Consider the following 12,519-nt stretch of genomic DNA (forward strand, 5'->3'; position numbering starts at 1 on the left):
CCCAACCAGGGATGGAAGCCTGCAACCGAGGTATGTACTCTTGACTGGAATCAAACCTGGGACCTTTTAGTCTGCAGCTCTATCCGCTGAGCCAAACTGGCTAGGGGCCAGATTTCCATCTTTTTGATAGTAGATATAATCACTGGAAGCAGCTAAAAGTTACTGGGGGTCAAGTTTGGTGATTAAAGTGAGAGATCAAGTGAGGCAATCAATACTAGTTTTGGTTGGAAGCCTCTACTATTCAGCACTGTGACTTGTTTTCACAACAGGCTCATTATCAAACTAAGCATATTACTTCCCAGACACAACTATGAAGGGGACAGAGCTTGGTGAAGATGCTTTCTTCAGATTCATTACTTCGCAGTTATATCTCATTCACACAGAGAAAATCCACTTTAAACAGCTGTAATGGTTCACCTAACTTAAATAATTGCAGTATTTTTTCTAGTATGACATTCTCATAAACACTCATTTGGCACTCAAATGACAGTTCACATACATTATCTTTTTAATTTTCATGCCATCGCTAAAAATATAGATGCTATTCTCTCCATTTTATAAAGGAGGACGTGGAGGCTCAGAGAATATACATGATTTGCCCAAGGCAACACAGCTGACAAAAGGCAGAGTCAGGATCCAGTTTGGTTCTGCTTAGCTTCAAGCCCCCACGTTCTTTTCATTTTCTGACCCAGCCGCTAGCGCCGTTGTGTAATTCTTTAATGTATCATTATAGGCTGCTCAATTCTTAACGGCTACGACTAAAATTTCTTAATGGCTCGATCACTACCAGTGAATAATCATGCTCTTTATTTAACCTGGAAGTGAACTAAACAAAGCTGGAGGTATTGCTTATGAATAGGCTCATTTATATTCTTAAGAAAAACTGGCAGTAACTACAAAACCTCATTTATTCAATTTAAATAAAGTAAATATTGATACTGGACTTTACATTTAGAGAGACTTGTCTGGCAAGTGAGCCATGTTTTAACAATAACCATAGTAAAAGAGAAAAAAAATTAAAGCACTATGTTAAATAAAAGGCTAATAAAACCTGGAGGAAACAGCTCAGTGTTTTCTTTTAAACCCTGAAGAACACCAAACATGTGTTGCACAAAGAGTCATTTTAAGAAAAGACTTATTAACAATCCAATAGTAGAGTCAGCACTAAGAATTTCAATGATATCCAACTCAAAAATGCATAGGGAGTAAAGTTATTTTATTAAATCATGCACATCACGTGTGTTAGTGCAAATAGTTTAATCTGTACTCCAGAAATTCTATTGTACTTTATATCTTTACAAAATAGATTTAAAACAATTATTTACTTTAAAAAATGTAATTCTGAAGTTAAGCATTTCAGAACAATATTTGCAATAACCTATATACAAGAGGTACTGGGTACCACTGGCATATTAGCATTCTGTGGTGGAGTGGCTTCCTGCAACAGAAAATGATGAAATGAACTATGTATGACAGTATTTCCTACAAGTCATCTGTGACTAATTCCTCCATAAATCTAGTGATCCTCCCAACAGCCAATCCCAAATAGCTTAAAACATAACTTTTAAAGTAAAAACAATGACTGCCAAACATCACAAGGCAAATTATATCCTAAACTTCTATTTCAATATTTGGCTAGGCCTGTGGATTGCCACAGAACGTTCAAGCCAGTTCACTGACATTGCCTCCTGGCCTTCATTGACTGAAAAATTCAACTATGTGATACTTTAGGATATTCTATGATCTAAATAAACTTTATTGACATGACTGTGGTGCTGCACAAAACCACTTCTGTGTTTTAAATTTATAATATCAAGCAGTGTTTAGGTGCTTCACTGAGCCTGAAACGCTATTAATCTTGGGAATAGTGCTCTCATTAACAGAACATACCAATTAACAAAAGAAAATAACCATTTGCATACCCAACCAGGAAATCTGTTGGTAGGTAATAACAGTATACTTCGAACATGAATTAGCTTTGAAATACCATAATCAAATTAAGTCTGTAAAAGCTTATCTAAAGAGAAATTAATTCTTTCTTCAATTAAACATGCTTTGGAGGAAGAGATGATAGAAAAAAAATCATGCTTCCTAAAATGCTGTATATGAAAAAGTAACTTGGCTTAAAAGAAAATATCTCTTTAAATACATGAGGTTTAATAAATTACATTCCAATTGACTCAAAAGTTTGGTTACTGCACTGAAATTATATAATTACTATGTTTTTGCTTCCAGAAATTCTTTAGTTTGTTCGAGAAAATACTCTCATGGAAAGTTTTTCAAAGCTGATGTCCTCCACATCGTCAAGTCACATTAAGGCTGAACAAGCGTGCACATATTGCCCAAAGTATCACTAGAGCAGAATACTTTCCAAGTGCATTATTTCTCCTTAAACAAAAAAATCCACACAAAGAGTTGTCTCTAAGTCTTGTTCCCAATAGCTCAGTGGTTTTATAACAAGTAAAAAATGGTGTAAATATGTAAAAAATATATATATATGTGTATATATTTCAAACTGATAGGCACTGAGCACACAGGGCCTCTCTTCCCATGTATACATCGGTTGTTTGGTTTGGGTAATTAACGAATCAGAAAAATGAATTATCTGGCCTTTAGAATTCAGAGTAAAATACCCATAAATTTAATGTTATAAATAATCTGGTGTATCAAGAAGCCTACTTTAGGCCACCATAATATTCAGAACCCCAACATACTAATTTTAAAATTACATGAAAAATTGCAAGCAAGTTATTGCTTACAATAACGTCACAATTTTATATTCTCTTTATAGACAGATACATTTTATATAATTTAAAGCAATGACCCTACAGCTGTATTCTTGCACTTCTGTCTGCTGTTTTAAGAGGTAAAAAGGAAGAAAATGGTTCTGTTTGTCCCCAGCATGAGTGTGATGCCAGCTTCTAGAGGGAGGACGGTGTACGGACTCAAGAAACACTCTCATGGAGAAGCTCTGGCCAGACCTGGCACGTACAGCACAATGGCTGTTACTGCAACCAGGGCAGCCAACATGGGCATCCAGGGCCAGGGTTTCTGTGTGGAAAGAAACCAAGAGTCAGTATCACATTCTCCCCTCTCTTTTCATACATATTAACCCCTTGGTTTCCAGAGAGTCCTGAATACTTGACTATTAGAAAAACTTTATCTTTGCATAAGAAAACATTTTAAAAAGAAAGGAAATAAAGGTGCGGGAGAGCAGGTGTGAGAAGAGCCCTAACAGCAGGAACTATTTTAGAGGACCACTGTGTCTCGATACATCTCAGGCAAGTCCTGGGCAGTTTTCAGTTTTGTTACAGCTAAAACCCAACAGTGACTTCTAAGAAGCCCTCTGGGCTCAGCCTGCTTTATTTACTCCAGTACCCATATATTACAACTAACTGATGTACACAGATGCCTGGAGTATGTTTCTGCCTAACGTGTTTATTTCTTGATAAAAATCAGACTCACATAGTAGGGTAGGTTTATACAAAAGGTTGGTCAGTAAGGTGATCGAAAGAAAATGGTCTAAGCTTTGATGCTCGAATTTGAAACCACATAAGACAAAATCAGATGGGGTTCAAGATGGGGAAGTGCTACTTAGGGACTCTGCCTATCTGATACTTTTGGTAAAGACCATGTCCAGTGTAATAATGTCATGTGATCATCTCATATGATCTACTAACATGCATGCCTGTTGGAGGCAAACATGAATGGGCTGTTCCCTGTTAATTTTCAGAGGGCTTTATAATATCAACTTGCTTTTGGTTGATAGCTTTATTTTTATTAGTGTTTTTATTAAGAAAGTTGGCTTTTAAGGAAATATTCTAATGTTGCAGATCAGGGCTCAGAAAGATATGGGGTAAATTTACTCTCCTAAGTAAATGCACATTGAGGTTGAGATTGTGAGCCAATGGTCCATTATGTTAATCTCATCCTTTTTCATCTTCATAGCCATTGTGTAAATATAGGCAAGGATTGAAACAAAGAAACCCTACACTATGGAAAAGAAGAGGAAAGGGAGGAGGGGTAAGAAAGCTGGCTGAAAACTTCAAAGAGGCAAACTCTTCATTTCTCATTAAAATTTGATTAAAAATATAATTGGAAAGGGGTACTAATATTGCAGACATTCATAGCTTACTCCAGTTTGCTAGAGACAAAGACTCAGTTAAACGCAGAATATTAACAACTGGTTAGGTTGGAATTAATTCATTGTTAGCATTATTACAAAGGAAACAAGACAAAATGTTACATGATTAGTTGATTGTTCAGTTCATTCAAATGACACAATACATGGCATACTAAATGAAGGGTTTGCTTCAGGTAACAAAATACCCGTGTGGTTTTGCCATGCACTATATTACAAATATGGTACAAACAGGTGACGGGGACAAACAGACAAGGACTCAACAGTAGTGCTTGTACCTTTCTCTACCACAATGGACCGAAACACCAAAACAGGAAAGCCAGGAATAGGCCGATGAATACGGCTGGGACGGGTTGTAATATGGAAGGCTAAAGAAGGGAAGGGATATTAAAATCATTTTATGCTATAAAAAATCAGATAAGATGATTTAGACCCCAAGGGGGTGGGAGGAAGGGTAGAAAGACTGAGGTAATTGAAGTATTAGCACTCAGGTTTTGCACTGATTCAAACATTTTAAAGACATCTAATACAATCCAGAATGATGGACTGTGGTATGTAAGCTGACAAACTACAGCCTAACAGGAACAGATGGAGGAATGGGCAATGTGGGTGTTCCTAACATCCTAATGAAAGGCAGTATGTTAAGACAGAGCAAGGACAATACCTCAACAACTGATGCTCTGCTTGACAGTACATTATTTTTGCTTCATACTTGGAATCCATTATTTGACATGAGTATATTGGAAATGGCTAAAATTTATTTGATCTCTCCATCAAAACCTTTCTTTAAAAAACCAAAACTCTTTTGCTGTTGCTTTAAAGCTTAAAAATAAATGTCCTATGGTGTGTGTTTTCTAAACCAAGTAAGAGAGCTGACATAATGTATGATCATCATTTGGTATATGAAGACAGGCAGCTAAGTCTCAGGGCTTTGGGTTTTATTACCAAATATAAACAATTATTAAATTAGGAGGAAATTACCACAATGAGTGTTATTACAGAGTAACATTTTAGTACCACACGTCCATATTATAAATAAAAGGAAATTTACCCTTACGGTAAATTATTTGTGCAACTGCAAATAATAATAATGTTACTTTAGAAAAGGCTCTAAATGGTGCAGGGAATCCATTCTGATTATGCTAGATGTCTTCATAGGTTAATTTAGTAGAAGATAGACTGAAATTCCATACTCAGAAGGATATGAATTAACATAAAAGATAGGAGTAATCAAACTTGGAATCAAACCATTATGATCTGATTTTAGAAGAGTTCTGTAATCTATATTTTCAAAATAAATGCACTCTATTTTTGCTTAGCATACAGCCTCCAGACCCCATTCATTAACTTCTAAAAGTCTTCTAACTAAGCCACATGCCTTTATTTTCTAAAAAACTAAGACTTTCTTTGGCAAAGGAAGGACAGCTGGACACAACTCATGAGCATTCTGTGATGGCCATGCAACACCACTCTTTTGCACTGTGCTGCGAGTTAAGCAAAGTGCCTTCCTCTGCAGGAAGTGTGTCTCCCGCAGTGTCCAAGCCATGGCAAAGGTCTGAAGTAAGTCACAGCACATCCAACCACACTGAACATCATCCATCAGTTAGGTCCCACAAAGGCAATGATCACCAAAACATGTAACACAACATTTATTTAGTACCACATCTTTTTAAAGACCATCTGCCTTTCTAGCAAATGAAAAACAAATTAATATTAAACCCAGTTTATACTAAAACATTCCAACTTCACACATGCGTGCACACACATAGCTCTACAGAAACTCTTCAATATTTCCTAACATTTATGGGAGGCCAAAAAGACACTACGTTTTTTAGGAATGTGCCTTAGTGAGAAAATTCTTAGTATAAAATAAAAGCCATAATAAAGTTTCCATTTTTGGATACAACCAAATGCTAAGGAGTCAACATGAACTACTCTTTCTTAGGTGGGACTCTGGTGGTACAAGGCTTCATTTCCCAGCCAGGAAAAAAAAGAGCCAGAAAGTGGGACAGAAGTTCAGATTCATCAGGGAAAAGCTGACAGTTCTTAGGTAATTATTCTCTTGCAAACAAGGCTCTTGCTCCAGGCTGTCCTCAGGCTCTTCTAGGGGTACAGGTTAAAGGAGCAAATTCTTAACTAAAAATTTTGACAACACAATGATTCCATCATGGCATTTCATAATGAAAATCTTAGCTCATGTGTATTATAGGCCTTAGTTTCTCAAATCAGTAATAAAATCCTCTGAAGAATCGATTTCAGGGTTCTCACCTGCCTCTCAATCAAAGCTAAGCCAAGTTTGCAAAGACTTACATTATTTCCTTTTTCTCGGAGCAGCTTCAGGTTGTCTTTACATTGTTTGAGCTCATCTGTGATTGATTGTTTTTCCTGCTCAGTCATTTCAAACTTCAACTTCAGTTCTGAGAGTACAGTCTGTGTCTTTTCATACTAAAGGCAAAGAAAAAAGAGTGTGCAGACTCAACTTAAAAGGGTATGAAGTTATGTTCTAGTCAGGCTTATATACCAGACCCTCTTTAGTTACCTGCAACACCAAAGTCAAGCCTTTTTGTTTTCAGAAGGATAAGAATCATTTACACTAATAATAAGAAGTCTTTAATGTTAACTTGATTCTATGTAAGAATTTTCTGGCTCTGAAGTTAAAAAAAAATTAAGAGAAGTAACTAGTGTGTCATCTGTTTCTAATATAAAGGGTCACTTTTTCCACTAAGTGAGTTAGAGGAGAAAAATAAAATTTCAAACTGAGCAAAAGAAAACAAGTGAAGAAAAACTCCATAGCTTAATTAAATGGCAAGGTTAGAAAGTATGAGTTTATATCCTGGTAAGCAATGTCAGCCAAGCTAGTTTAGTCGCGAAGTAGAAAGTATTAATTCCCATTAGTCCTCCTTTAATCCAGCATCACAGGTTATGAAAATGTTCCAGATAAATGAATTTCTAGGCAAATAAAGCAAAGAAATGTGTCTAAGGCAGCGGTCGCCAACCGGTGGTCCACAGACCACCAGTGATCTGTGAGGTCCGAAAGGTTGGTGACCACTGGTCTAAGGTACCAACGACTATGAGTAGGGACATTTCTATCTCTCAACTTAAACTTATAAGCATCAATTAAAAGTAATTTTTAAAAATGTGTTTCTGATAGACATTATAGAAAAATGTCTATAGAAAAGTGAAACAAACTACTTCCTGCTCTGAAAAACAGTTCACAGTATATAATTTTCAGATGCACTAGCTAGCCCTCAAAAACACAGGTGAGGTTAATGGGAAATGCAGAATGGTGTGCTCCTACTTAAATGCCCCGGGAGGCAGGAATTCTAGACTGGTTCCACTTCTAGATATTGCATCTTACATGCAAGCTGGGCTCCCAGTCAAAGAGCAGAGACTGTTCTGCTGCTGGCTGTGCCTTTGTCTCGGCCTCCGCTGCCATCTCTGAAGATTGTGGAAGAAAGAAAGACAAGGGCTGAGTATAAAATCAATATACCATGGGTCTGCCATACTGGAAAGGTTTCTCCTCTTCCCTAAACATAAACCATGAGGCTGGAAAGCTTCTAACCCTTTCTGCCTATATCCTAGAAATTCCTCAATAAAGGATACACCTTGATATGGTGCTTCTGAATAATGCAATTACCTTGGAGTTTATCATTATGCATCCCAAAAGGTAAAGAACTAAGAAGGGTAAAAATGTATAAAAACATTAGTCAGAAGAGGTGGGGGTAAGGGGCTTAGGGTCAGCAGAAAAGTCACTAGAAAATGGGGAGAAAGATATGTGTACAGAGAAGGAGGTAAAATATGAAAGGGGCGCCTTATTACCTACCAAAGTCCCCAGAACAAGTCCAGATAGTATACCAGAGAGTGAATTAAGGAGTAAGATTCATGGGCTTCATGACAGCTTTTTTCTGTGGGGTCTGTGGACTTCTTTCCAGAAGGCAGAAGGTTATGGGTAGGCTGCCAAGGCAAATTCAGTGTACCTAGACTAGTCTGTGTACCTTAGAACATAATCAATTCTCAATGATCTGATTCTTAACAGTGAGTAATAGAGCAGAAATGAAAAGTGCTTTGCTGACTTAAATTTCCCCTTACTTTCCCTTTCCACCATTTTCACATCCAGCCTGCCATTCATACCAAAGCACTTAGCCATTTCTCTGTTCCAGGAGTTGTGAAGCTGAAAGACAGGAAGGCAGCTCAGTCGGAAGATTGGCTGTTTACCTTCAGCATGTGAGAGGGGTGGGAAGAACTCTGGCCCCGGAACAAGATGGTGAGGCCAAGCAACTTCGCTGAGTTAGTCTTTGCAAGGTGACTTGTATATTCAATGTATTATAAATTCATAGATATTCCTACTAAATTAAACTATGTAGATGCTTTTTAAAGTCAAATATAAAGATGCTATACTATTATTTTTCTCTTAATACTGAGGGTAAATGTACTGTTCTCATGTATTTTTTCTTTGTTAAATATTCAAATAAAAGCTGCCACATGTAAAAGTTTAATTGTTGGAACAAAGGTCACCTTCTGCAAACTTAGTTTCATATCTTGCTTGGATATCACTTTTGCTCTATCTTGCTTTCTAACTCAGAGGTGAGAAATGAGCTCAGTTCTGATTAAAAGGGAAATACCACACAATATTACCAACACTTCTGGTTTTCTTCTTAAATAACCTTGCTTATTAGCTGATAATATTTTAGACTTTTACAGTGCTCAAGATACATAATGATGATACTATGCATGATTCTATGAGAGAAAGGAGAACAAAGGGGAATACTGAAAGGGAAGAATATATGTGCATTAATAAAAGGTAGTAATTCATTTGCAACAGATTACACAGATATAAGAACCTCAGTAAAGAACAGTTTAGTTACAGACTAGTATCCAATAGTTGACATCAGAACAAACAGAAAGAGAAGCAAATTTACATTACAAAGAAGTGTGATGACTACATATCATTTCACAATGGAAAACACTGAACAAGAAAACAAAAAAGAAACATATTGACAAGATCAGACATATTTTTAAATATGCTGCATTTAATGCAATCCAAAGGCTATCAACAATTTAGATGCTGTGACAACATGCCACTGCAATTTATGGAAACAGTTAAAGCATTTTGCACTGATGGCTTGGTAACCAAAAACAGGCAAACAAATAATGCAACAAAACGGTAATGCATTCATAGTAACATACAACAGAATCATCTTCCAACCACAGCATTCTTCCCAGATTTTGAAAGAATTATGACATATGGACTGGAAGAACACAAAGTGCTTACAGTATTAAATACTTGGGTATTTACTTTGGCACAAAATTTGTGTTCCAACTAAATAAAATGAGATTTCTCCCCAAACACATATCCTTAGCAAGAGGATAAAAATGAACATATTACAAAATCAATATGGCTGCATATACTGTTACAGGTTTTTTTTTCCTTTAGGAACAAACATGAAGACAGAACAATAATTATTTCCAAGTTCAAGATACTACAAGGAAAGGAAAGTGCAAAGGAAAACTGCATTGATTAAACAGATTTTCTAAAAACAATTTTGGGAAAATTCGTTATTAAAGACAGAGAACTGTCTTCAACTTCCTTCCATTTATAACGAATCCTTTGTTTAACAGAGTCTACAACTGGGGTGGGCCCTGACCAGTAAGTAGATCAAAATGCACTAGGCTTCTCCATGCCCAGAGCAGGTCAGGAGGCAATGCAGGCCAGGAGTGCAAAACTTTGCTCAGAAGAGGCTGGGTGGGGTCACTGCTCCAAAGTCAACCGTCACCATTTTTAACATGATTTTTTTTTAAAAAGCCACCAAGTCAAGGTTTTAAGCAAAATGACATGAAACAGGAGCATGCATATTTGTGAAGAAGGGGAAAATGAGATGGGGCTTATGGGAAGAAAGTAAAAGGTCATAGAATATGTATTTGGCTGGCTGGTTATTAGGTGAATTTTAAGTAACTTTTCAGGCCAGTTTCACCTGAGGGGTTTAAATAGCATTATGGTGTGGCCTCAACTTTATTTTCCAAAGTATTCTTTCTTTCTTTTTTTTTTATAAATATATTTTTATTGATTTCAGAGAGGAAGGGAGAGGAGGAAAGAGATAGAAACACCAATGATGAGGGAGAATCATTGATCGGCTGCCTCCTGCACACCCCACACTGGTTGGAGGATTGAACCCACACACAGGCATCTGTCCTGACTGAGAATCAAACTGTGACCTCCTGGTTCATAACGGTATTACAGTATTAAATACTTGGGTATTTACTTTGGCACAAAATTTGTGTTCCAACTAAATAAAATGAGCCACTGAGCCACAACAGCTGAGCATTTTCCAAAGTATTCTAAGTAAGATACTGTCTTTGAGAGGGTTAAGTGATTTGGTACAAAGGGCTTTTCATATAGGTCAACTAATTGGTACAGAAAAAATTTTAATGTAATTTTATATATTTATATTTTTTAATGGTTTGGCCTAAATGTAAATTCTCTATAAATGGACCATGATACACAGCTAGAAATCACCAAGCAGAGATGTTCCAAGTATCAACCTCGCGACAGGTAATGTAACTTGATTTCTAACTAGCATGAATATCTGATTTGCTTTTGGCTGTAAGTCCAACCATAATGGGGCTTATAATGTCTTTCCGCTTTACCTCTTTCTGTACATCCTTTGCTTGGTTTTCAGCCTTACTGAGAAGAGTTTTTAAATCAGTTGAATCCCGAAGATGCTGTTCTTTCAAGGATCCCATCTGATTCTCAAGCTCTTTCCTTGTCATCTGAAGGATGCCAAGATCACTGGTAAGCTCTAAACTCTGCTTCTGAGAACTGTAAGATAAATATTCACAGAGTTATTCATGTAGAAACTAGACACAGCAGGAAGTCCAATTCCTTAAACATTTCATTAGGAGGGATGGAGTGGATTTCAGAGAAAAGAAAAGTATATAAAAAATAAGAGTTTCAATAAGTAAAAAGTGTCAAAACACTAAAGAACGCAACTAAGTTTAAAGCTGTGTCCTATTTGCAGATAATCAGATATACATAAAGGTTGAAATTTAAAAGTAGAAGTAGAAGGTGACTATATTTTGTTATATCACATTATATTAACTATCATAAAAAGATTCAGTGTAGGTCTTCTACAGGAAAGAATAGCATTTGCTTCAACTATTTATTATAAGTACTTGACAAATAGGATGGGGGAATAGAAACTCACAGTTTAGAAGTCACTGCCAATTCAAGTAAAGATAAACCTACTCAAATGAGAAGACACACCAAAATGGGGAAAAGCACAGGACAAAGAACCAGGAGGCTGGGGCCCCTATTTGGTTGTGGGATGTTAAGCAAGTCACTTAACTGGTATAAAACCATTCTCTGAGTAAGGATTTCCTGAGCTCTCAGATCTGTGCCGGCACCATGTTAAACAGACACAGATAATACAAGGAGAGTCTCAGTGCCCTCCACGGAACTCAATTTCTGAGGCTGTTTTCCTGCTTAAATTCTATGATTACCAAATTTTAAAACTTGATTTAAAAAAACAACCACAATTTACACACTAGGAAAACAGTTTTATAGGCATAAAAGGAAATTCTTTATTCAATTCCTTTTACATCACAGACAACAAAGAACAAAAGACCTGAATAGTGTAATTGTGTTAAAGAATTTGGCTTCCAGGACTTGGCTGGGTAGCTCAGTTAGAGCATCATCCCAATACACCAGTGTTGTGGGTTCAATCTCCAGTCAGGGCACATACATGCATCAACCAAAGGATGTATAAATACGTGGAACAACAAATCGATATTTCTCTTTCTTTCTCTCTCTCAAATCAGTTAAAGAGATAATTTGGTTCTCATATATAAATGAAACAGCTAAAGGAGGATAAGGTCTTAAAAATTATTATGCCTCTCAGGATGAGTCATAAGACTCAGGATGTAACTGAGGTACTATCCTATATAATAAACCCTAATATGCAAATCGACCAAACAATGGAATGACCAGTTGTTATGATGTGCACTGACCACCAGAGGCAGATGCTCAATGCAGGAGCTGCCCCCTGGTGGTCAGTGCATTCCCATAGGGGGAGTCAGCCAGACGCTGGGCTCATGGCTGGTGAGTGCAGCGGCAGTGGCAGGAGCGCTAAGGATCCCTCAGCAGACATCCCCCGAGGGGTGCCGGCCAGGCTGAAGGACCCCACCCACTCTAGGGCACAAATTTTGTGCACCGGGCCTCTAGTGCAGTATACTAGTAAATCACATTTTGATTGTATGCTAGGAAGATTTTTTTTTTTTTTTTGCTAGGCCGATTCTTAGGAGGCAGATGTGATGTCAAGCCAATACAGCCAGGAACTAAATGGCAGATAATAACCCATGAAGAAAGACTAGGTTCTAAATAC

At 37.0% G+C, this 12,519-nt stretch overlaps 1 protein-coding gene across 32 annotated transcripts in view; it reads right to left on the bottom strand.

Annotated features, from left to right (window-relative positions):
• Positions 1 to 1,199: 1,199 nt before the first annotated feature.
• The window catches only part of SLMAP (sarcolemma associated protein), a 163,667-nt gene continuing 152,347 nt past the window's right edge, over positions 1,200 to 12,519 (bottom strand). For 18 of the 32 annotated variants that reach the window (XM_059663196.1, XM_059663188.1, XM_059663192.1 and 15 more), the window contains 3 exons: positions 10,787 to 10,958; positions 6,452 to 6,586; positions 1,200 to 3,051 (listed from right to left, as the gene is read on the bottom strand). In XM_059663196.1, coding sequence (XP_059519179.1) covers positions 2,959 to 3,051; positions 6,452 to 6,586; positions 10,787 to 10,958 — 400 coding nt within the window. In that variant the 3' untranslated portion in view covers positions 1,200 to 2,958. Of the gene's footprint in view, positions 3,052 to 4,419; positions 4,510 to 6,451; positions 6,587 to 10,786; positions 10,959 to 12,519 lie in introns of all 32 variants that reach the window. The other 14 variants (XM_059663197.1, XM_059663189.1, XM_059663193.1 and 11 more) reach the window with 1 other exon arrangement.

The sequence above is a fragment of the Myotis daubentonii genome, chromosome 14 (genome assembly GCF_963259705.1).
Source record: "Myotis daubentonii chromosome 14, mMyoDau2.1, whole genome shotgun sequence".
Taxonomy (NCBI): Eukaryota; Metazoa; Chordata; class Mammalia; order Chiroptera; family Vespertilionidae; genus Myotis; species Myotis daubentonii.